The following is a 25,201-nucleotide window of genomic DNA, read 5'->3' on the forward strand; positions in this document are numbered from 1 at the left end:
CTAATTTGTCTCGGAGTGCTTTACAATCTGTACAATATGACTCACTACCAGACTGATCCGCTCTTGTAGCTTTGTTCTTACATACAGTACATAATAAGGCTTTAAGAATACCTGATAACATTAAATAATGTAACACAAATTAGTTGTTACTGATATATTTACCATGATCAAACAGCCACTTTATCTGCCGAGCCACATTAATCATAATACATGTTTCTGTGTGTTTTTATAATATTGTAGAGAGGACAAGTTTGACATTTAAGGAAGGTCTGCTTGTTCGTTCTATACCTCGCTCAGATCTGTTTATTAAAGCGTAAGTTCCAGTTAGGAGACTGTTTGGTTAGCTTAGCAAAGGAGCTAGCCACAGCGTGTCGCCTTTTATACTTTTTATGGATTAAATAAATATGGAACATGTCGATTTGTCCAGTTTTTGGAGCTACTGGTAGCTGGTATATGTGGACAGAGCCAAACTAGCTGTTTTGCCCTGGTCCCAGTCTTAATGCTTCATATTTACTTGGAGATATGGAAATAGTATCTGTCTTCTTCTAATTCTGTGAGGAACTGAAAAAGAAGGCTGAAGGTTACTGGTTTCTTTTCCTCTAATAAGCCATTTTGCCGGTTTCCAGTATATATATATATATATATATATATATACACACATTTTAAAATGAATAAAATCCCTGTTGCCTAAAGGGTCAATAGTCTGCCGGCGTTTTCCTCGGAGGACACAATGTACCTACTGCCCTCTCTTTGTCATATCGCCCCTACACCCACAACCCATTTTCAAAATTCCCAGCTGACGTATTGGAAAGGACAAAGCGACTGAGCCCAGAGAAACCACATCCAGTGGATCTGACAAGGCTCTGTCCCAGGGACGACACAATGCAACGGAACACCATGTTCCCAGTCAGAGGTCTTATCTTCTCATTGTTACAATTTGTATGGTTAGGTTTCTGGTGCTAATTAGTGAGACAAAATTGGAGCTCTGAAAGAGTGTCAACATGTCACTTTTCACAACACAGACTGAAAGAATGAGAGAACAGAGAAGCACACCACAATGAAACAGACCACCGGGAGGTATAGCTCATCCGCACAAACAAAACACTGTCGGGCAGATCCATTTATCAGCTTTCTGGAGTGGGACTAAAAATAACAAGATTCAGTTTGTTCGGTCAGAATTCCCACTCTACCTTCTTCATGTTTGGAGCAAGGATAAAGAAGCAAAGAGAGGCCTGCTTGTATTCTCTGTTGCCATGTGATATTATTCTGGCGTGTGTGTGTGTGTGCGCGTCCACATTTTTGTTTGTTTGTATGTTGTCGGGATTGCAGATATTCAAAGGTGGCAGGTTGTAATTAGTGGAGTCAGAGCTGTGAGTCACACAGTGCAGACCAGGTGCTGGAGGTCTCTATGAACACATGACAGCGGCTGAGGTGTTGTCATACACAATACAGTGTTTCCCCTAGGTTTACAGCTTCAGGGGGGGGGGGGGGGACCGACCGACCGACACAAACACTTGAAACATGTTGGTGTTCATTTATTTTCATGACCACCACAAAGGGTGCACGTTTTGTCACTGCAGTGGATTTTTCGGTGCTTTTCAAAGAAGAGTTCCAGAGCCTCTTGATAAGGAAAGTCAGAAACAGCTGGCCCATTAATTGAAATAGGCAGGCAGGCAACAAGATGGTCTCCTTGCAGCCTGTTGCGGATGTTTGTCTTGACCTGCAAATACATAAACTGTTAGGCTTTAAAAGTAAAAGCTGATATCTTGGAATAGTGATGGCTTACACAGCAAATCCCATTGTGAAAAGTCTATATTACTCTGTTCATGGTGGAGAAGTCCCTCTCACAGTTTACACTGCTGACTGGGACTGTGAGGGCAATGGAGAGCCGAGAAGTGTTCACGCGACACGTAGAGACAGAAATGACATGCTGTTGTGTAGAGACGATCAATAACAGACGGCTGTTTAGTTTGTTTAATAAAAGAACAAAGACGTGCTCTTTAAGAAAAGGGACCTTAAATTACTTCTGCTGTAATCTGGCGCGATAGAGAAAATTACAGGATGGCGGGTGGAGATTTCAGGGGGGCGGGCCGCCACCCTGATAGAATGGTGGGGGAAACACTGCACTTGTGTCGAGGTCCCACACGGGAAAATCAAACGGCATAACTTTTACTTTCGTTTTGACACATCACAGACGAGTCTGAGGAAGTGGTCCAAGTAGTGGTGTTGCCTCCGGCACGCACAGCTTCCTCTGTCATTGGTTCGGACGTGTCTGTCTGCCTGTGCATGTAATCATCTGTTTTTGCAAGAATCTTGGGTTGAATGGCCAATTTGTGCAATTAACAGCTAATTTAATTTCTTCAATCAAATTCATGCAGAGCAGTGTCAATCTTCAACTGTGGGAAAACTATGAATATTCATATATTCATATATTTATATATGGGCAGATGCCCAATCCCATTGTCACAGAAGTAGGTACCTTAGTGTTTCCTAAAAACAGTCATGCAAATGTAATTGTATTAAAATTATTACTTTATTAAGTAATTACAAAATTAATTGAAATTTAAAAAAACATTCATAAGTGCAAACTGCAACAATTTCATTTCCTTCCATAAACCAATTTTTGTCTTCATTGTGTAGACCAGTGGTCCCCAAATTAAGGCCCGCGGGCCGGATACGGCCCGCCTGCACATTTGGCCCGGCCCCCTGAACAATACCAGAGACGCATTATTATTTTATTTTCAGTCTGGCCACGCAGATCCTAGACTAGCCGCTGTCAAATAGAACGTGTGAAGATCCCGGAAAGGGTTATTAATATTTGGTTATGTGTGGCTTTCTGGAAAACAATCAATGTTTACATTTAGGCACCCCTGCGATCGTCACACTTTTTCTGTTACAAACTGACCCCGGCCCCAATCAGGGAAGGGAAAAGTTATGTGGCCCTCACAGGAAAAAGTTTGGGGACACCTGGTGGAGACGGTTGCAGGTGCACGACGACTGAAGAGGCTTCAGCTTTGTCCCAAAAGAAAAGGGGAAATACTGAAATAGAGGCGCCGCCTCCTCTTCTAGTGGGTCACAGGTTCTCAATCTTTACATTGGTTTTAAGGATATTGTTGTGTATTATACATGTAACTCTCTGTTGTGTCGCTTGTTAATAAAGGAGGTGTTATTCTCCCTCTTCCTCTTCTCTAGATATGCGGCAAAATGAATGTTATACAAACTGAGACATCTCTGTGGTGTGTTTGATGTCATTGAATATTGAAAGCAAACATTTTAAATTCAAACTTAAACTATAATTTATTTTCTGACTTTTAATGAGATACTCTTTTTTCTGACTTCTTTGTCTTACTAAACTATTACTTTTCTATTAATTAATTAATTTATGATGACTTGTTGATGCCTTTATATGGTGAACTTTACTAAAGCTTTTTTTTTGACTTTTTAGGATGTACTATATTTGTTCTTTTTTTTTAACATATATACTCTAACTTTTTAATCATTTTTTCTCCCAACTATTCTATGGCTTTGTTACGACTTTCTTATTACTTTTTTTGCTGTATTGTATTCTGAATTTTATGCAGCTCGCTCCGGCTCCTGTTCAGCGCTCCACTGGTCCTTAGTGGTCCCAAGTCCCCCTTGGCAGTGGTCCAGTGGGGTCCCCATGTGGTTTCCTGGCTGAATTCATGTTGCCAGAGTCCGGTACAGAGTTCGTGAACCTGGCGTAGCGTCTTCTGCTGCGAGTCTTCGCAGGAACAATGGACTTGGTGTAAAAGGGAATTAAAATGGTAAACATATATACATAGATGTACATACATACATACATATATACACACACATATAATCATATATACATTCATATATATATACACATAAGTACATATATACATAAGTGGCACCCTGGATATTTTAAGGGCAAATATTGTTATCAGAATTGTTATTGTATTGTAGTGTGTTAGTACCTTGCCCCCATCATCCTTATTTCACCTCCTTATCCTGCTTTCACCTGAAGTAGCTGCAGGGCGATACTTGTGTTCGCCAGTAGGGGGCAGTAGCGGGTTTTCCATGACTGGCGCCGTAATTCTTGTCTTAAACAAACAAGTTAGACCAGCGTAACACAGACAGTGACCAGCTATTAATGTAAGTCTTGGTGTTTACAGGTGAGAAACATACACAAGTGCCATATATATATTAATGTTATGTTCGAGGTGACTTCAATAGTAGGTAGACGAAAATATAACAGGGTGGCGGGCCTATAATGGGAGGGGAAACACTGCAACACTGCAATATGTAAGCAGGGCCAGGTGAACGTTTCTGGTATGGCGAGAACATTAAATGCATATATTGACGTTTGAGTCTGTGGTCGTGTGGAAAGCTGCCGTTGGGCTCTTAATGCATCTGGTGAAACTGATGTTATTTTTATTCTAATACAGTTAAATGAAGCACAAAGATTGTTTGTATGAAAACAAGTTCGCCAAATATGCTGACGGAGAACTAACCTCATTCTGATCGGTTTCTGTGCAATATTGAAACCAAAACGTATAAATGTTTCCCTTTTTATGTGCAGATTTATTTATTTTTTAATTACAATTTGCACAAAACAAAATGAAGTTACAGGATAACAATTTGATAATCACAATACAATCAACCTGAAGTCAATACTGTAAATACATGAAGGGAATTTTGAAATACAAAAACATTTTTGATTTGGCTAACTAAGATTGCCAAAGAAAGAAATTATGGAAAGGACAGGATGAATGAGTACACTCTGATAACCTTTAATGTATATCTGGTATGTAGGTATAAGATAAGATTTACTTAATAAGATTTAATTGAAAATATCCATTTATATGCTGATGTGTTGCTAACTGCAGTGGTTTAATTGGTCTAATTTAATTGTATTTAATTGGTGTGGTAGGTCCAGTCAATACAGTTGAAGCTGCCCAGATCGATACTGACCCACTGTGAGACAGAGGGAACTCTATGCTGTATAACTCTGGACTTGCATATACATAAATAACTGGCTGTCCAGCTGGCCAGGACAATACCCTTTTCAAAAGATACTTGCAAATGTCCCCTATCGAAAAATAAGGACGCCTTAAGGCTTCCTCAGAGCTGACATCTCCCATGACCTATTTTCATTATGGCTGATTGCTGGTGGATAGCTGTGCTGTGCTAAATGGAGAAAAAAGAATACACAGATGACGGCAGACACAATGTGATGATAATAGCTCTTTGCCTCGAGTCTGAGACTTGTGGTCTCGACTGGTTTATGCCGAGTGAGGTGAAACGGAGAAGTCGAGATAAGATATCCCGAGGAATGGGAAGCAGTGTTATTTATAGTCATGCTCGGGACATTTCCCCTCAAAGACGGAGGAAAGGAAGTTGGCGTTCTCCTCGGAGATGCTGAAGAGGTCAGGCGGGAGACCACTGCAGTGACGAGCTGGGAAAGCTGGAGCGCAGTGGAGGAACAGCCTTTGAAGCCCCAGGGACGGGGTGACATCTCCAGAGGTGACGAAGGGGAAAGAAGAAGCCGGGAGCGAAGGGATGCTTAGAAGGAGTTGCAGTGCTTTACCACAAGACCCCGCCTTAGGACTAGCTATGAGCTATGAGCAGTCTGCTGGCTGTCGCCATTGAGCCATCGTACACACAAATAAACAAACAGACCCCGCATACATAAAATTCATCGCAGCTTGTGTAGCGGAAAGTCCCAAACGGCACCATGAGTGAATTTTCACATCACAAAACCTCAAGCCTTATACACAGAGCGCTGGCCGAAAGATCCACGCGCTGTGTACACACGCACTCGGCTGGATAACCTCCCCCTCATCCAGGCTTGTGACATTTGCAGAGAGAGCCTTAAAAGAGGGAAGAGAGCGGGAGAAGCACGCCACTCCTCCTTTCTTCTCTTCTCTCATTAGAATTCTCTCATCAGTCTTCCCCATGCAACGGGGGGACATGTCAGGGTTTATTAATCGCTCCAGGAAATATTATTGACCTGGACCTTCTGCTCCCTCTCTCCCCGCTGCAGTCAGTGTCTCTGCTCTGCTGCGTCCACATTCCTTCAGTGTCCTGTCTGGACACATCACAGGACACTGCGGCACAGCGTGGAGGCTTCGACACACAGTGTCGTCATTGACTCTGCTCTTGGCCTGGGCGTTCACTTCACCACAGCTGCAAAGCACCACCCACACACACACACACACACACACACACACACACACACCTGCAGCCTTGGGCAGACAAAGCACACTCTGCTCTGCTTCATTACGGGGGGATAGCAGCTCTGTGCTGCTGCGCATTGCTTGGGCTCCCAAGTTTTGTTAAAATAAAAACTGCAAACATCTCAAGGCTTATTGGTTTTCAAACCGTCCTCGCAGATTTCAAACAAAGTGAGGTGTGTCAATCGATGTGATGTGAAACCCATTCCGAATGCTCAAACGCTAGAATCGATCAGAGATGCGCCGTTATCCTCCAGCCTCAGCATTCTGCTCCCGGGAGAAGGAATGATCAGAGTCATTCGGCTGAGGCTCCTGGATGTCACTGTGTGGGAGCTCTGGTGTGTGTGTGTGTGTGTGTGTGTGTGTGTGTGTGTGTGTGTGTGTGTGTGTGTGTGTGTGTGTGTGTGTGTGTGTGTGTGTGTGTGTGTGTGTGTGTGTGTGTGTGTGTGTGTGTGTGTGTGTGTGGGGGTGTGTGTGTGTGTGTGTGTGTCACTAAGACCCTGCGCACACTAGATCCTGCAAATCACACATTTCATCATGGCATTGCCACGGAAACGGCTGGCGGAAAACAACTGTTATCAGCTCAACAATTGATCAGAGTGGCATTCCCTCTCGTTCTCTTTGCTCAATCTGATAATGCACCAATTACAGCGTGAGCATGTACCTGAATACAGTAGTAAGGAGCATTCCATTAGGTAAGCATGGAATAGTTACAAGAATGGTATTTATGGACACATGTTTTTTTTTCTGTTGATAGAAAATTGAATTAGAAAATTGAATTAGAAATAGATAAACGGATGTTTCCTTGGCCTCGATGTTATCTTTTGACATTTTTTTCTCAATGGGTTGGTGAGGGTGTTAATGTGGTCGCCTTGTTTCTCAAATATTGCATTATTGTGCCCCCGTGTGGACATGTTAGGCATTGCACTGTACAACATATGACAGGGCTAATGAATGACCAGGATGGGAGTGTGTTGTTCCATTGTGTCTCCATGAACTTTGCACCGATGAGCACATTCCTGAAAGCAACAGTCGTGAATAAATGAATATGCCTCAGATCTGTCAAAAGTGTTTGTGTTCCCTAAATGGGGATATTATCCAGCGGCCATGTTCACATGAGTCTTTACTTTGCATGTCCGGCACTAAATTCAATGTCCTCCTTTCTTCTTTCTTTCTTTTTCCTGCAGCCACAATGGTCCCACTTCTGTTTTTGGTGGCAACCACAACAACATCCAATTCCAGCGGCAATGGCAACCACACACAAGGTAGGCGTAATACCGAGGGCAATGCACCTCTTCGACATGTGAGACTAAACAACTTTGAACAATTGGAGATAGAGAAAAAAAATCCCATTGCCAACTGCTGCAGTCATCACTTTTCCCTAAGATGTGATTATGATGTGTCTTCCTGCTTGATAATAGCCTTTTCTACAGCCCTGTTATTACCGGATGACAATGAACTTCAGCAGCTCCGGACTGTAATTTACGGCTCATTGTGCGTCTTTATAGACAAAGCTAATCGCTGGCTGCGTGGCTGGGACTCTTGGCCGGGTCTTCACACTTTGAGGTTCTCATTTTCGGTCAGACAGACGATCCGAAATGAGCCGAGTCTTATCTCTGTAGACAAAATACTGCAGAGGCCAGTTATTCAATCAGGCCTGAAAGCGGAGGAGAGCACCGAATGTGCCAAGTATTGATTTCAAAAAAGTTTTGATCAGTTAATGCAATAAACACGAGGCTCAAACAAGTGAATGCATTCGCACACGCATACATATGCACGTATATATCGTCGGCCTCGCTCCCTCTTCCTGCGTCTTTGTTGCCGGTGCTCGCTGACCCCCGGCTCTGCTTCTCCTCCTTTCTCAGAAGACGTGACATCCCACAGCCAGCACATCCTCCCCATCGTGCTGGTCCTGTCCCTGCTGTTGCTCATCATCGCGCTGCTAGCCTGGTACTTCCTCAGGTAAAATCTCCCACCTCATCCCCTCCCAAGGGCCTCGCTGACTGGCTGTGTGATGCCAGGGTGACGAACACTTCCTCCTTTAGTCATTGAGGCGGAGCCCCGTCAGGAAGTGCTGCTAGCTGACTCCCTCTCAGGCTTAGGGAGACGAGAGCAGGCAGTCGGGCTGTGACAGTGGACATAATTGGGCAACAAAAGAGAACAAATTCGGTACCAGTAGAACAAGGTTTTTTCCAAGACGTCAGCTAATGAGAAAGAATAGATTTTCGAGTTTTAGATGGTAGGTTCAATCGTTTTTTCTTCATGGCGACCACCAATTGGGAGATCTTCAAGTTTCATGTTGTAGCTCTGAGTTAAAAAAGAGCATGGCATCATTGAATCTTATGTTATTCTCATTTTATTGTATTTCTGGCAGGTTGAAAAACCAGAGAAAAGCAGTCGTCACAACAGTTGACAAGAAGATACCGAATGGCATCTTGGAGGAACAAGGTAATGTTGTAAATTGGACATGGTGAGAAGGAGGGTTGGAAGGCACCAGCTTTATGCGTTTGCAGGTTATCTCACCCCTGCATTGTGGTTGTGTACTTCCTGTCGTTAACATGAGGAACAGAAATGTGATACCGTCACCGCGTTGATGCTTTTAGACACTGCATGTTCAAGTGTGAAGTGTGTTAACAGCTATTAGGCTCTCAAGGAAGTGCCATGCATTGAGGAGAAGAGAAGTCTTCTCTTATCTGACATTACGATGGAAAGTACAGAGCAAGTTGTATTCTTGCAGAAAGGAATGCGATAAGGATACGTGGCAGTAAAACCCACAGCACACCCACTGTGGTAACAAACAGAGCAAATGGGAAGGTATTATCTGAGCTGCTAATTACAGTGATCACCAACATGACACATTTCAGACGTGTCTTATTCTGGTGCTGTAACTGTAATCAAATGTTATATTTAATAGCATTTATTGTTTTGCCTTTGTGACCTTGTGTGTGTGTGCGCTGACTTGCTATGTGTTGTGTTTTAGAGTTTGGATACAGTACTGAGTCGGTATACACCACTGTGCCACCAGGTATACACAGTGCAGGGTGGCGGTATCACGCCTCATGTTACTAACACTCCTCTCGGTACTTTTTCAACTTACATTTTCCAAAATGTTGAGCGCTAACAGAAATGCTTTAGTTTCTGTTCAGAAACCTCCCGACGTGGTGCTGTAAGTAGCTTCTCCCCGGGGTCCTTTGGTTCTCTAACTCCTGCTGATGTTCGGTGATCATCGAGAATACTTCCACCCATTTTTTTATTGCCGAACATAAGATTTGAGGACAGTTTGGTCTGTTGATGAGCTGTTTGTGAGGATCCTTGCGGAGTAATTCAATAAGCGGATTGTCAAATTCAGTGATTCCAAACCAGGGTTTTTGATGTGATTTCACCCTCCTGTTACCTTAGGGTCAATTTGACCCCATTCAATGTTTAATGTCGGTGTTCTTTCGGGTCAATTTGACCCCAGGCTGTTTTTCACTGTGTCAAACATATAAGAAATATCAACTTTTTTATATATTTAAAGGGCTATTTAGGTAGTCAACAAACAAACATAAAGTACCTCACACTTAAACTTGGAAAACAATATTAATTCTAATAATTATCTGGAGATTTTAATTGCTGGGGTCAAATTGACCCCAAGGGTAAAATATGTCAGTAAATATAAAGGTAACAGGAGGGTTAAACATTGAATGGGGTCAAATTGACACAAAGGTAACAGGAGGGTTAAAGTATATATCCGTATAGTCCCGGCAGGTATATATGAGCCTGTTGCTACTGAGGTTGAGTGAAAACTAGTGAGCCAGCTGACAGAAATGGATAAATGGTTGACGTTTTCAGCTAACGGTTAGATGGTTGCAACGTCCTTCTGCCACCACAAGTAGTTGTAAAGATTAATATTTGAACAAACGGCGAGAGCACATTTAGTGGTATGAAAACATTATTGTTCCAACTAGTGTTAGATCGGTGTGTCATCTGGTTGGGAGCCACCAGGTCTTTTAAAACCCAACCCTGTTTTAGAAATAATTTCTCTGAGCCGATCATTAATTAAATAATTAAAAGATGTCCTTGTCTTCTCGAACACGCCGTATAATTCACCTCATGTCCAGTGGGGATAATAAAACCACCGACTGTTCTCCCCACAGAGCAACAGACGGTGGTCCTTCTGGCCAGAGCTCCTTTGGCCTCCAAGACCTACTTCCCCATCCCAGTGGATCACCTGGAGGACGAGCAGAGGCTCCGCTCGGCCGACGATGGCAAGCTCTTCCGGGAGGAGTATAATGTAAGCATCCCCTCTTCTCCGTACTGTTCTCATCCGTCATCTGGGGTTATAGTCATTTTTTATAATTTATAATAAAAATAAGCTTAAAAAGAGTGTGAGTTAGAACTGTGTTTGACTCACTTGAGACACTAAGCAGTGGCAACATCGCTGTTGGCCTTTTTTAAAGCTCTATTTAACTCTATTTAAGTACGGTAAACAATAAAATACCGAAACTATCATTAGTAGAATATAACTTTGCGTCTCCAAAATGTCAGAAGCATTTTATTTTATTTTTATTGTTTTACTTCATAAGCTCTGTGTTCATGAGAAGGCAGACGATTCAGACATGTGTGTATTTATATTTCAAAAATATGACTTGTCTATGACACACACTGCACGCATACAACCGCACACCCATGAAAAATACCCTTTAGGGTATTTGTGGCTATGACTGGGGAGTCAAAATATACATGACTCATGGTTCATGTAACATTTAAATATCATTTGATTCAGTTTGCCAGCCCAGACAGAGGAAGTTGAAGCTCCTCTTAATGGACGGCTGTTTGCTGTAGTCGTGAAGGAAGTGCCCACATCGAGGCTGAACCGAGCCCTACACACAGCGGATCACAATGCACGGGTCACAGGAGTTAAGTCTGTATGGGAGGTTGTGTAGAACATAACTGTAATCTTGCTTTGCAGTCCTTGCCAGGGGGTAATGCCCAAGGGAAGTATGAGGAGGCCAACAAGGACGACAACAAGGAGAAGAACAGATACCCCAACATCCTCCCTTGTGAGTTTACTTTCTGTTCTGTAGCCACTAGATTTTATTTTGATTCACACCCAGTGCTCAGTTTCCTGCACACGTGTCTTTGATTCTATGCGAGTTTCAGCTCATGGATTCATTCACAATGAAACGCCTCAGTCCCGAGAGCTTCTTCACCCTTCTTTCTTCATACAGTTGGAGTTCCTTTCCCTCTTCTCTGTTTCATAAATATTTATCTGCGTAGTTATATTTTCCTTACCTGTGCATTCTGATCTTTAAAAGGATGAAATGGGATACCAGTGATAATTTTCTTTTATGTTATTAATTTTTCCAATGCCGCCATACTTGGATGGCTGTGATGAGCGATACGGCCGACTGCATTGCGTACCCTTCTCCCTCATTGTCACAACTTTGGAACACAACGATTGGTAAACCACTTATAACTCCCTTTAAGAGGGGAAAACAACACGGCACACATACATTTGCAAAACTAAACCTCCTGTAAAATGGCTAATTATGTGCCGGACAATGTGTTTGCCAGGGGCAGTTGCCAGGCAACTGGCGGAGACTGCTTTGTTTCCAATTATTTCCGGTCTTTACGGTGGATGTAGCTTCATATTTACCGGTCAAACATGCAAGCCTTATTTATTTTCTTATCTAGGTCTCGGCAAGAAATCAAATACACATATTTCCCAAAAGGTCAATTTATTCCTTTAATTTTCTCCGTGTTATATGATCCGTATTCGTGTTTAGTCAGAGTAATATTACATACTGTGTTTTTGTTGTTGTTGCTGTAACACTCTACACTTTCTGATGGTATTTTCACCAACAGATGATCATTCAAGAGTGGTGCTGACTCAGCTGGATGGGAATCCCTGTTCAGACTATGTGAATGCTTCTTACATTGATGTGAGTTGTGCGTTTTATTTTTATTTTTCATTCTGCTGAACACGATGCATTCATTTGTAAAATGTCAACGCTAACAGTAGCACAATAACAGTTAATGCCTTATTTTGTTTTTATTGAATTTGATAAATCATCTTGATGGTTGGTTACAATTTCCTCTTGAATGAAGTTTTTTCTTACGAGTATTTAAGGACTTCTGCTCCATGTTGTTACTAAATTTGGTTTAAAAGATTTTTTTATAATTTATTTAAAACTAGAATTAAATATTCAATGTCTCTTCCATCCAGCCACGATGCAGTTTACATCCATGTCCTTCCAAAATATCACTGAGACCATTATTATTGAGTATTAATTAATATTGCCTATATATTTTTTATCTTATTTTGACAACCAACATTGATTCAGTTCAAATGTCCAAATGGATGTTTGTGAAGAATAGAAAAAAAATGGGCTCAAGGCATTTCTGAGATATCATAGAAAGAGACAGACGTGAAGTCACAGTGACCTTGACCTTTGACCTTTGACCTACACAATCGAATCGGTTCTTTCTTGAGTCCAGGTGGTCGTTTTTGCCCAATTTGAAGACATTTCCTCCAGGCCTTCCTGAGATATCGACATAACAACTCCACGCTCAATGCAGCGTGAAGGCCTACAAAGTCTTGACCTTGGAAACGTTAGAGAGACAACCTCACCCCAAAGCTCTTTGTGGCCGCTCTGGAGCTGTATATTGACACGTTTTATTAACTTGATATTAATCTTCAACAGGGTTACACGGAAAAGAACAAATTCATAGCAACACAAGGTAAGATCTCGTGCACTTGGAAATTAAATCCATAATCATGTAATCAGTATTATTCTGATGTCTTGATAAATCATGTGGTATTCTTATCATTTTGTCTCACAGGTCCAAAAGAAGACACCGTAGCAGATTTCTGGAGGACGATTTGGGAGCAGAAAGTAGCGACTGTTGTCATGCTGACAAATCTGAAAGAAAGGAAAGAAGTGAGTGATCCGGCCTTTTTTCTTTCTTAAAACGTGTGTTGGCTCCATGAACGTGAACGAGCTCCAGGGTTTCTTCTCCAGTCGGCCCTCGACTCTGATTCTCCTGTTATGGGGGCAAAGAAAAAGTACTTTTCTCATTAATGGAGCATCACAAAAAGTTAAAATGAGCTTCAAATAGAACGCATTATTTATGGCCAAAGGTGATACCATGCAGCTTTATTGCAACTTTTAATTTCACACCTTTAAGCTCGACCTCTGACATCTGTTGTCTCTGCCATAATAGCTCCGCCTTTTATTGTGAACCACATGAATCAGAACTCCCTCTCTGAACGAGAGGAGAGAGGGAGGAAGGAGAAAGAGATCAATACGAAGAGAATTGGCAGAGATTTAAATCGGCATGTGAAAGTCGATGGCTACAAAATGTGTAATGAGGTCCTCCACGGCAGTATCACAATCACCCAGCGAGGACTTCTATTGACTTCCCTTTTACTAATCTGGACTGACTGGCTGTGAAATTGAAGCATAATTACCATTAGTAATGCTCAAGTCACGCATTTGACTCGAGCCAGTTTGGAAAAGCCTTGAATGCGTTCCAGAGGAACAACTGGTTCGTACAGGAGGACTTTATTCCTGACTCGCGGCTGTCATCTCTCCCCAGGACAAGTGCTACCAGTACTGGCCAGATCAGGGCTGCTGGAGCTATGGGAACGTGAGGGTGGCGGTGGAAGACTTCACGGTCCTCGTGGACTACACCATACGCAAGTTCTGCATACAACATGTGCGTTGAAAGCCGTGCTCAGAGATTGCGTGTTCACAGGAACATGGGTGGTGTTTGTGAACGATGTTGTTAATTAATGTTTGAATATGTGTAGCTCGGTTCCTTTTTTATTTGTTTAAAGTCCACGACGGGACACGTATTCCAGATTGCCTTCTGCAGGTGTTTTAAATTCCGCTCACTGTGTTTTTCTGCCTGCGTTTGTGTCACTGCGTAGCAAGCCAGCGTTGCTGCTAAGACTCCGAGGCTGGTCACCCAGCTGCACTTCACCAGCTGGCCTGACTTTGGAGTTCCCTTCTCCCCCATCGGCATGCTCAAGTTCCTCAAAAAGGTCAAGGTGGTCAATCCACCCTTCGCCGGGCCGATCGTGGTCCACTGCAGGTACCAGAGCGGCGATCTCATGGAGCTCACTGTTTATTATGTTGTTTTTTTACTTGAGGTGCTTTTGCCTGAACATCACTTTAACCCTCCTGTTACCTTTGGGGTCAATTTGACCCCATTCAAAAATTATTGACATCATTTGTTTTGATTCATATTTCATGACTTTTCCTAATTTATTGGGCACAACTGGGAAAACATAAAATTCCCATGATGATATGTTTTCAATGTCCTGTACAATTTTACCCCAGGCTGTTTTTCACTGTGTAAATGATATAAGAAATATCAACTTTTTTATTTATTTAAAGGCCTATTTAGGTAGTCAACAAACACACATAAAGTACCTCACACTTAAACTTGGGAAACAATATTAATTCAAATAATTTTCTGGAGGTTTCAAATTGACCCCAGGGGTAAAATATGTGAGTAAATTTGAAGGTAACAGGAGGGTTAAAATGAAATGAAAACAAACTGAGCTATGTCTGGACACATTGTGAGTGACTCAAGCGATGCGTGTGTTTTCACGAGCGTCGCTTTGTTTCATTGCTGTCGTCGTGGTTCGTCTTGTGTCTCTGCAGCGCTGGTGTCGGTAGGACCGGAACCTTCATCGTAATCGACGCCATGATCGACATGATGCATGCGGAGCAGAAAGTTGATGTGTTCGGGTGCGTCGCTAAGATACGAGAGCAGCGCTCGCAGCTGGTTCAGACGGATGTGAGTTGGAGACGAGTTCCCTCCTGTTTAGCACCTTACACTGACAGTAGATATGAGAATCAGCCCTCCTCGAGCATCTGTAACATGTAAATTGTGCCTTTGCAGTGTGTGTGTGTGCGTGTTCATCAGTGTGTGTGCATTGCCCCCTCAGATGCAGTACTCATTCATCTACCAGGCCCTGCTTGAATACTTCCTCTACGGAGACACGGAGCTGGACGTGTCCTCTCTGGAAGGACATCTGCACAAACTGCACAACACCTTTGCGAGCGGTGACCGGGTCGGCCTCGAGGAAGAGTTTAAGGTAACGATCTGTTGCTTCACGTTCTGACCCACAAAAGATCACATTAAAGAACATTTTAACGGTAGGTTTGTTACATGTTAAACGGAGAAATGGCTTCAATGCCAGGAGCGGGTTGTTAAAATGACCTCTCTTCATTTAACTGACAATGATAGAAAAATTCTCCAAACAATACACAATAGATTAGTTCCTCCAGAACCATATTTGCTCCATGTGCAGACAAGAAAATATGGCGTTTAACATATACCGTTACCTACATACAGATACTTATAAAGCATTTGTTTGAAGCCCATTGTTGTTGAAAGGTGTTATACATATACAATGTATATATTCTAGTGTTTTACTTTTAAAATCTCAAACTCAAGTCTTGATAAAATAAATCGTTCTCATTCTTCCAATATCTTAACAAGGATCCAGCATGATCCGTTCACCTACTAATCGTGATTCATAATGAACATTGTAACTTGTTTTGTTTCCCTAAGATTTGGGAATAAAAGGATCGTGGATGTTTGCAGGTTTGTAACATTTAGTTTTGCTTTGTTTCTGCTCAGAAACTGACCAACATGCGAATAATGAAGGAGAACATGAGAATGGGGAACCTTCCTGCCAACATGAAGAAGAACAGAGTTCTGCAAATTATTCCATGTAAGAAAGAAGGAAGCGGCCTGTTTCATGTACACGGGTGGAACATTAAATTCAACTAAATCATTTTTACTTCTCTTTATACAAAGAATCTGACCAATTTAAATATGTGTATGTGAGATTCTGAACACTAATAAAATATAAATAAAATAAAAATTCAACTAAATCAAATTAATTTTTGTGTAGCCCAAAATCACAAATTTGCCTCAGAGTTCTTTACGATCAGTACACATGCGTCATCAGAATCAGAATCAGAATCAGAAACAGTTTTATTGCCAGGAATGTTTACACAAACGAGGAATTTTTTTTGGCGGAAGGTGCATCCTCTGTGCCGGGACTTCACATCGGTATGGGAAAAATACTAATTTATGACTAACGGCAGCAGTGGATTTTGACCTCCGGATTATATTGTCCGTTCGTGTCCCAGTGTTTAGAATCTGAACATGTTTTTCCAATCTTCCAAATCTTTTCTCAGGGAGTCATTCGGACCACTTTGTGTGCGTGATACTCTGAGAACATGTTCACAAGCTGCTTTCTGTTTCCTGTACTATTCCCATTCCAGATGACTTCAACCGAGTTATTCTCTCCATGAGAAGAGGTCAGGAGTTCACCGACTACGTCAATGCGTCTTTTATAGATGTAAGCACATTTTTATTACCTACTGCATATTATATTAGTTACATTAACTACCTGCAATAGTTCATGGGTCTTGCTATTGCCACAGTATTGGGCGTGAACATCTGAGGAAGTGTGTGTGTTTGCCGTGACTCAGGGCTACAGGCAGAAGGACTACTTCATTGCCACCCAGGGCCCTCTGACGCACACGGTGGAGGATTTCTGGAGGATGGTGTGGGAATGGAAGTGTCACTCCATTGTCATGCTCACTGAGCTCCAGGAGAGGGAGCAGGTAAGCTGTGATTAACGGCTGCATTAACCACCACAGCGGTGCAACGTGAACCATCTGTGTTCCGATTTCCTGCTTCGTTCACAAAATGTTACTTTTATTACCAGTTTGTGTTTGTGCAGTTTTTCATTTCCTGAACCAAAAGTGATGGAAGAATATTTACACTCCCATGTGTTTTTGCTAGCGCTCATCTGTTGTCTGCTGTTGCAGGACAAATGTTGTCAATACTTGCCCGCAGAGGACTCGGTCACCTACGGAGATTACACAGTGGAGCTGAAGGGAGACACTCAGTGTGACACATTCAGTCTGCGAGACTTGGTACTCACCTTTGTCCCGGTAAGCAAATCCACTTTTCACTATCACGCAGCAGTTAATGCGTCAGACAGTGACACATTATGAAATGATAAAGAGGCATTCACTGGCTCTCTTGGTGCAATTCCTTTGAACATTTGAGTTCTTTTCCCAGGGATATGTCAGTAAGAATGGTCCTACTTAAAATCTTAATAGTGTCACTGAAACTATTAACATTTTTGCGAGTGATATATTATTTATATTACATTATGAAATGGCTATTAGCATTTTACTGCTGTAGTTATACAGTTAGTTAGTTTAGTCCAATGTGTCCCAACTTGGGACACATATATATTATATTTTTATATATTTATACTTATTCCAAAGGATTATATATATATTTGGGTATGAGATGATTAAGAAGAAAAAACAAAGTTTCATGCTTTAAAGTGTTGTATACTGTATACTTTATATTTTTGAGCCTCTCTTTCGTGGAACTGCTCACAATGGGAGGCTCCCACAAACCATGAACAGTGAAGAAATTAAACAATTGTTACAATCATGTGTGAATATTTGTCAATTAAAACGTTGTAACATTATTATCTCATTACAAGTCAATACATGAAACTCTTGTGGTCCAGATGAAATGTGGTGGTATCATGATCAAGTGAGATCATGCCTCCCAGCTTGTATATTATTATTATATACATTTTATATGTCATTAAATTCCACTCACATCCCCTCTCAGAGGTTCAGTCTTACATCCATGCCTCCCGGAGCAGCCCCCATCAGTCCACCACAAATCTGCCGCACACTGAACTTACTCTGACTGCTACTGAACCGTATTTGAAAGATATTATGATATCTCGTCTACCTGTTCATTTCTTCTCAAAGGAGAAACAGACGAGGGTGATCAGACACTTCCACTTCCACGGCTGGCCGGAGATCGGCATCCCGGTCGAGGGGAAAGGCATGATTGACATCATCGCCTCAGTGCAGAGACAGCAGCAGCAGTCTGGGAACCATCCCATAGTTGTACACTGCAGGTAGCTTCAACACACACACACACACACATACACATCTGAGCCTTTTTAAAATTACTGTGGACGTGTTTTTGCATGTGATGTCTTTAAAATATGAAGAGTTTTTCTCTTGCGAGCCGCTGTTGGAGCTTGAATTGGTTGAAGAGCTGCTGTGTTTGTGTGCTGCAGTGCTGGTGCAGGGCGAACCGGTACGTTCATTGCACTGAGCAATATCTTGGAGCGAGTCAAGGCAGAAGGCCTGCTGGACGTGTTCCAGACTGTGAAGAGTTTACGCATGCAGAGGCCTCATATGGTCCAAACTGTGGTACGTAGAGACACAACTCGATTACGATTAAATTTAAGTGCTTCAAAAAAATGTAAAAAACGTAATGCATCTCATATTCATCACCTCCTGTTTCTAGCTTCATCTTGACTGAAACCTGTACCTAACCTATTTCTTCTCTAATTATTCCATAGGAACAATATGACTTCTGCTACAGGGTGGTACAAGACTTTGTGGACATTTTCTCAGACTATGCCAATTTTAAATGATCAGATTTGCCTTAAACATGGTTTTTAATGTTGTTTTCTAAAGCTGGTTTGTCAGTTTGTGTTTCTTTAACTTGGTCAAAGGATCTATTTTGCTATGCACTTGTCCCTCCATTAAGTCCATCCTCGCTGTAATATACTGTATGTCAGTGGATGAAAATTGTAAATGAAAAAAGTAAAATGAATAATGTATATTTCACATCATGTTTGATAATTATTTTGTCATGAAGTGTTGTTTCAAACTTGGTCTCCTTTTTCAGTTGTGTTGTATAATACTGTATTTTAAATGTTTATCTAAGTGTTATTTTGGATTGACCACATAATATTTTTAAAAGTTGTAGTTATTGTAAATGTATTTATGTATTGACGACATTCCAACCTTGAGTTTGGGGAACGAGGCGGGAATGTTAAAACAGTTTATTATTTTTTTATGTTGTCATCATTTCATTTATTGATGACTTCTATCTGAGATTAGAGGCGATATTTAAACCACATACCCATAACGAGTGTGATACTCTTTCCAATAGAAATATTGTCAGAAAAGAGTGAATCACTTCAGCCATAATGCCAAGAACGTAAAGTTATGCAACAGAGGCTAAGATGACCAACAGGTTGATTTCCAATATGGATTCAGGCAGAAGTTTTACAGTGAGATGTATCACAGTCATGAAATACCATTAAACTGGACCTCAAACAAAGTGGGATACAACTGCATTGAACATAGATGTAACAGTCTGCCTTTTGTCTGAAGACAGCAAAAAGTATTTTTGCTAAAAATAACAGCACATTAAAAAGCACATAACAGCCTTTTGCCAAGAACCTGGAATGTTCACGAAAGTTTGCTTTATTTGTATTATAGATAATTTCACAAATCAGTGCCATACGTACTTTTTTAAGACTTGGAAGCTTAGATGAAGGCCAGTGGTCCTCAGATAAGGTCAGTGTGGTCGCTTAATGCAGTATAGACAGGAAAGTACTTCACCGAGTTCTGCAATAGCAAAAACAATACACGCGTGTGAGGCTTCAGTGCCTGCTTATTAATGCCAGAGCAACAAAAGAACACCCCAAACTATCAATGTTGAGGTATCTTTTCAAATACATGGGTTTGTTTTTTCACATATGCCAAAATGAAGAAGTAGAACGTTTCATAGACGATGATCTATTCATGAAACGGCTTTTCTGTGCATTTCTCTACGGCGGAAACCCCCCATCGATCTGGTACTCTAAAATGAAACCAAACATTTTGAATGATTTCATCCAGCTCTGCTTTCATGCTCAATGAAATGTGTAATGTTGTTGCCGTTGCATGTAAATACTACATGACAAGAGTGCTGACTTTGGGAAGGTGACTGAGCAGCAGGGGACGGTCCAGTGATTGGTCATTTGTTTGTGCTATCTGTCTGTGGGAGAAGACTGAACTAAACAACCCTTTCCTGTGGTTTCTTTTCTATGCCTTTCTTTTTCAGAAAGTGGAGAATACTTCGTTTAACCAACAGCTCTTTGCCTTTATGTTCTGTGGGTGGTCGAACCACTTTTGGATACTCAATGTCTTTCAAATGCAATTGCAGTATTAAATTAATCTGAAAATGCTTTAGGGTGTCGGTGAAAGTTTTCTTTGGATGTTTTAGCTGTGGTCTGAAGCAACACAATGAGTAAACGGCTTATTAAAAAGAAAAATCATAGTATGTAAAAAATAAAGTCTTTAGAAATTTCAGACTAATAAAAATATCATGGTGTGCCATCAAATGTAAGGACATATGTCATGAAAAAGTCCTAGTTAAATATGTATAGTCATAATACATAGGATTACATGTCTAAAAAAAGTCCAACATTAATATTATTCTATTTTGAATAATTGTTTGTGACTAAAAAGTAATCTTGTAGTCTGAAAAATGCATTACAAAGTCATGAAGTAATATGTGGGGAAAATATGTTTGAAGTCACAGAAAAGTTTGTCATTTGTATTCTTTAAAGTCATAGTATAGTATTTTGAAAAACATCAATAGGATAGTATGTCAAAAACCAGAAATAAATCATCCTATAGTATGTGTAAAAATTATCATGATATAAAAAGTCAAAGTATACTTTCTAATAAAAAAGCTAAGAACTGTATGCCATAAAAACGCCATAAAGTCAGGTGCCCACCCATGCTGTAATCCTCTTGTATGGCCATTAAAAAGATCCATTCATAATTCACATTTAATGGATGTGATGGGGGACAAAATCCACATACCAAAATTAATTCCAATATAAATAGCTATTGGACTATAGCCCTGCCTCGCAGAGGGACACCAAGCCCAATGTGGGATTAAATACCAGCAGCAACGGAAACAAAACAATAAGATTAATTCACAACAAGGAATATAACCAAATGTGAAAAACAAATAAAGAAAAACCTTAAACTAATTAGAAACATGCCGAGTAACAATAGGGGCCAGTGTTTCTGAATCACTCTTTCCACATTTCCATTCAGTTCTATGGAAGTTCCCATTTGAGATCATTTTAGTATCATCTTCTGCTCAAAGACTGCCAATCATCTCAAATCAGAAAGACTTATTATGGAAGTAATACTTTTTGTCAACAGGGGGCAGTGTACCTCAATATACTGTATATGTAGGTGGGCACTCTGCTAATTAAAAGGAAAATTCAACTGATAATATAATGTACATTTTAGTAAAACAATGCGGGTGTCATTTCAGACTATCCTGACCATCAAGGAGTGAGACCACTGTGTTGATGTAATAAAGACCACTGTGTTGATGTAATAAAGACAAATGTCGAGGCTGCTCTATATATGATGAATAATGCATCAACTCTAGATGACTAAACTGTAACTCAGATTATAGATATAGAAACATAATAATAACATGAAATAAAATTGGGACTGCATAAAAAAGGGGATCAGAACACACAATCAGACGCTGTCACATGACCTCTCTAGATCTCCTCACTGTAATCAAAAGGTTCACATCCACGTGAATCCACAATATTCTCTGTACGAGATGATATGATATGATATATACCTTTACTCGTCCCACATGATGCATGCGTTCCTAAAACGTGATGACAAATACTTCATAACAAGACGAGGCAAGAAAGTTCCTCTTTCCGAGAGTCGCATGACAGATTAAAAACACAACAGAAAATGAATCTCCTTCTTAAAATAAATGTGTGCTGGCATGCAGCTTTTATCCACGTCAATTTTCCACCGGTCAAGAACAGAGAGGAGTATATTTCAGCTATTTCTGCCAAACATTCATGTTTCTTATCTTGTACAAAAACTCAAGTGACAAAAACCCTCTTTGTTGACAATTTCCATTTCCTCTGGGTCCAGGCGCCATGGTAACACTCAGCGGGATGGGCCACAACCCAAGTGAAGAGGTCATATGAATTATGTATTAACCTAACTGACTCTTATTTTGATTGACCTCCAACTAATTTTACTTTGTCATTCACAAGGCTTCCCATTTTGTTTCTAATATAATATGGAACATGAGCCATGTGTTGGCAGGGTGCCCAGCGCTGTGACCCCTCTGCTGAAATGCTTTCATGTGTCGCTTAGGAAACTCATTTCTTATTATACTATGAGTATGTCAAGTCTTTTTTTACGAGTTCTGTCCGTTTTTTCCCAAACTTGCTCACATTCCTTTTACCGTCTCCTGAAGATGACACAAAGAGAACACCACAGGAAGTAAAGAACAAAGATGATACGAGTATCTGACTCTTTTAACTCTTTTAAACTACAAAAGCATGGTTTCTAATGTCTCAATCTCCCCGCACAATCTCAATACTCTTGTGGGGCTGAGGCTGATGAAAAGAGACAGTCACCGGGTAGAACATGGAGACTGAACCATTAATATCCGGTCTATCTGTTGTCTACTTCACATCTGTCACTGGCGTCATAATGACTTTATTTTCACTCTATTATCACTCTCTCTTCCTCTCCCCATCTCCTTTTTCACAGCTCAGTATGTTGCTCCAGTTCAAAGTCTTCCTATAATTCAGTCAGAAAGCTCTTACTCGTAATGTTACGCAATGCCCTACAAAAAGCTTTACAAGTAAAAGACAAAATGCTTGTCATTTTCGTAATATGTTGTGAGGCCGCTTTCTTTATAACTGCTTAACGGATAAGCCTTGCATTATTGTCAACAAATAAAAAACTAAAGTTAGTATGGGTCTCTGATCTCTGATGACAATGCAATGAATTGTTGAGGGCCCTAAACCTGACCCCTGTGGGACACAACCCTTTTTTCATTTCACGTTACTAAGGAATATGTCAAAGTCCCCATCTTTCAATTTACAGATAAATCTAGTTAATCACTTAAAATACCATCAACTGTGTCGAATTAAGTGAACACAAACATAAACTACACTAGCATCATTGCTCATTCATTAGGCACTGGCGCCATGGTAACGGTGCTATAGTTTGCAATAAACCTGACTGAAAAACATCCAAGGTCGGTTGCTTGAGGACACAATAAAAAAAAGTTGGTTATAAGCCTATAATTACTGATAACAGGTTTCAATTCTCAATACTTTATTGCCTTGTTAACATTATTGATGAGCAACTGCTTTAATGAAACCCAATAAAAACAAACAAGAGATATACACATATAAAGAACTATAAAGACAGAATAAAAAGACATAAAAAGTAATAACAGGGCTTCAGACTGCTTTACAAATCAGTTGTCCCATGAGACACTGCATTTAAACATACAAAGTTGTGCTCGTGTTAGACTGGTTAGAATTAACACAATCAATGGTAAGAGGGGATTTAGAAAGTATGTCTCTCAGTTCTCATCCTGCACCTTGTGTTTTATGTCTCAGAATAATCTTGAATAATCGTGAAATTCTTTCCACTGACATTATAGGAAGGACCCCCAGAGAGAGATAATATTTTTTCTTTACTTTTTTCCTGATCATGTCTGTTTGTTATTGTCTTATTTTCTTATTGTCTTATTGTGAAATATTTATATTGGCCAGCAACAGCTCCCCCTCTCCGGCAACCCGTCACCTTGAGAGATCGAAGAACGAAATGGGAAAGTAGGGTTCAAATTGAAAAATATAGTGCAATAGCAATCTTTGACTTGTTGCCATTTATTGGTATCATATTCATATGAAACCTTATATTCTGCTGTAATATAGGACCACAATATTCCTAAACTTCATTGTTCTTTATTCAACAAGCAGAGATGTAAACCTTGCTTTTTATCGACAGAAAAACTAAACGAATATGAATGAAATAGGACAGGAGGAAACAGCTATACCTCCAGTGGTAATTCAAAATGAGAGTGCTTACTGGCAGTCCATCCGGGTTCAACAGCCGGACAGCAATATGATAGAGATGCGAGGCGGAGTTTTGACACCCCAGAGTCGGAAATCAAATTTTAAAAAACAAGTCAGCGCGTGTTTTCAATGCATCTGCTATAAAGGGAGGAGACAAATGCACAGCCCGCATGCTTTATCCTTAACCCTGTCCAGCTGTTGGTGTGACAGTAAGTGACACCACATTGAAACTCTTGAACCACAGAAAATGACCGTTGATGTGTTTAAAAAAATAAATGATTCAAGTCAGCCTCCCATTTCTAAGCAGGAGACATGTGGTGCCAAGAAACCTCATTCAGTAGTAATTAATCTCCTTTCAGTTTATGAAAATCGCACATTTTCTTTGTGTTCAAGAAAATCAAATTGTACAGCATTAGACCAAAGCAACACAGTTTACTGATAGACTGATTTGACTGGATAAGACATCTTTCTTTTGTAAATGAAGCAACAACATAAATGCTTGATTATGCAGCATGTTGCCATTTTATTATAGTGACGATATACAAAACTGAATAATGTACAGGGATCTTTTTAAGAGGTCAGCGTTGATGAACAAAAGACATTAAACATGACATATTGTTGATATGGTTGCATATCATTAAAACATTTTAAAAGCCCTCTGAGTGGCACTCAAGGAGAGAGGCCATCGAATTCAAACTTTGATTTATTGATCGCCATGTTCCAGTAATTGCTGATTGAACATGTGGTCCAATAAACATCATGATCCCTTCCTGGAAACCCTCTCAGTTCCCTCTTCTGTCTGTCAGCTAGTTTTCCTTCTGATTCCTGAGGAACCATTAGATGTTGCATCAGTAAGAAATCTGTCAAATAAGGGAAACGATTATTGTGACAGGCCTTAATGAAACATGTACACTTCTCACAGTGAGAACGGCTTCAGGGGGAGATGTTCTTTCAGATAACACACCCTTTACATGATGTTGATGTCCCATTAATATTCAAATGTGTCACATTCTGTCTCCGACTTTGTCAAAAACAGATTCGATGTTGGTAGTACTACTGGAAACAGCTGTTGAATGCAAAGTAAATCTCTGATCCATCTCAGTAAACAGCAGTGGTGTTTCATTGCCAGTAAGTTAAGTCTCTCTATGGGAGACGTAGATTAAATATCAGGATTGTTTTGCTTGTTTTGAGATGAAATGGT

The 25,201-nt window shown here is 40.6% G+C and overlaps 2 protein-coding genes across 8 annotated transcripts in view; one reads left to right on the top strand and one right to left on the bottom strand.

The window, feature by feature from the left end:
• The window catches only part of ptprea (protein tyrosine phosphatase receptor type Ea), a 54,574-nt gene extending 34,270 nt beyond the window's left edge, over window positions 1-20,304 (top strand). For 3 of the 7 annotated variants that reach the window (XM_056430689.1, XM_056430690.1, XM_056430692.1), the window contains 19 exons: window positions 7,406-7,483; window positions 8,084-8,180; window positions 8,593-8,666; window positions 10,355-10,491; window positions 11,170-11,260; window positions 12,066-12,142; window positions 12,905-12,941; window positions 13,044-13,141; window positions 13,800-13,919; window positions 14,134-14,297; window positions 14,873-15,008; window positions 15,160-15,309; window positions 15,858-15,951; window positions 16,511-16,587; window positions 16,721-16,855; window positions 17,063-17,188; window positions 18,038-18,189; window positions 18,355-18,490; window positions 18,643-20,304. In XM_056430689.1, coding sequence (XP_056286664.1) covers window positions 7,411-7,483; window positions 8,084-8,180; window positions 8,593-8,666; window positions 10,355-10,491; window positions 11,170-11,260; window positions 12,066-12,142; window positions 12,905-12,941; window positions 13,044-13,141; window positions 13,800-13,919; window positions 14,134-14,297; window positions 14,873-15,008; window positions 15,160-15,309; window positions 15,858-15,951; window positions 16,511-16,587; window positions 16,721-16,855; window positions 17,063-17,188; window positions 18,038-18,189; window positions 18,355-18,490; window positions 18,643-18,717 — 2,049 coding nt within the window. In that variant the 5' untranslated portion in view covers window positions 7,406-7,410 and the 3' untranslated portion in view covers window positions 18,718-20,304. Of the gene's footprint in view, window positions 1-3,581; window positions 3,786-7,405; window positions 7,484-8,083; window positions 8,181-8,363; window positions 8,458-8,592; window positions 8,667-10,354; window positions 10,492-11,169; window positions 11,261-11,355; window positions 11,662-12,065; window positions 12,143-12,904; window positions 12,942-13,043; window positions 13,142-13,799; window positions 13,920-14,133; window positions 14,298-14,872; window positions 15,009-15,159; window positions 15,310-15,857; window positions 15,952-16,510; window positions 16,588-16,720; window positions 16,856-17,062; window positions 17,189-18,037; window positions 18,190-18,354; window positions 18,491-18,642 lie in introns of those variants that run through there. The other 4 variants (XM_056430693.1, XM_056430694.1, XM_056430695.1 and 1 more) reach the window with 4 other exon arrangements.
• The window catches only part of LOC130204143 (potassium channel subfamily K member 1-like), a 40,471-nt gene continuing 28,426 nt past the window's right edge, over window positions 13,157-25,201 (bottom strand). The window contains exon 3 of the mRNA XM_056430700.1: window positions 13,157-13,244. Within this exon, the coding sequence (XP_056286675.1) occupies window positions 13,168-13,244 (77 nt within the window). The 3' untranslated portion in view covers window positions 13,157-13,167. The remainder of the gene's footprint in view (window positions 13,245-25,201) is intronic.

Source organism: Pseudoliparis swirei, chromosome 13, assembly GCF_029220125.1.
Source record: "Pseudoliparis swirei isolate HS2019 ecotype Mariana Trench chromosome 13, NWPU_hadal_v1, whole genome shotgun sequence".
NCBI lineage: Eukaryota > Metazoa > Chordata > Actinopteri > Perciformes > Liparidae > Pseudoliparis > Pseudoliparis swirei.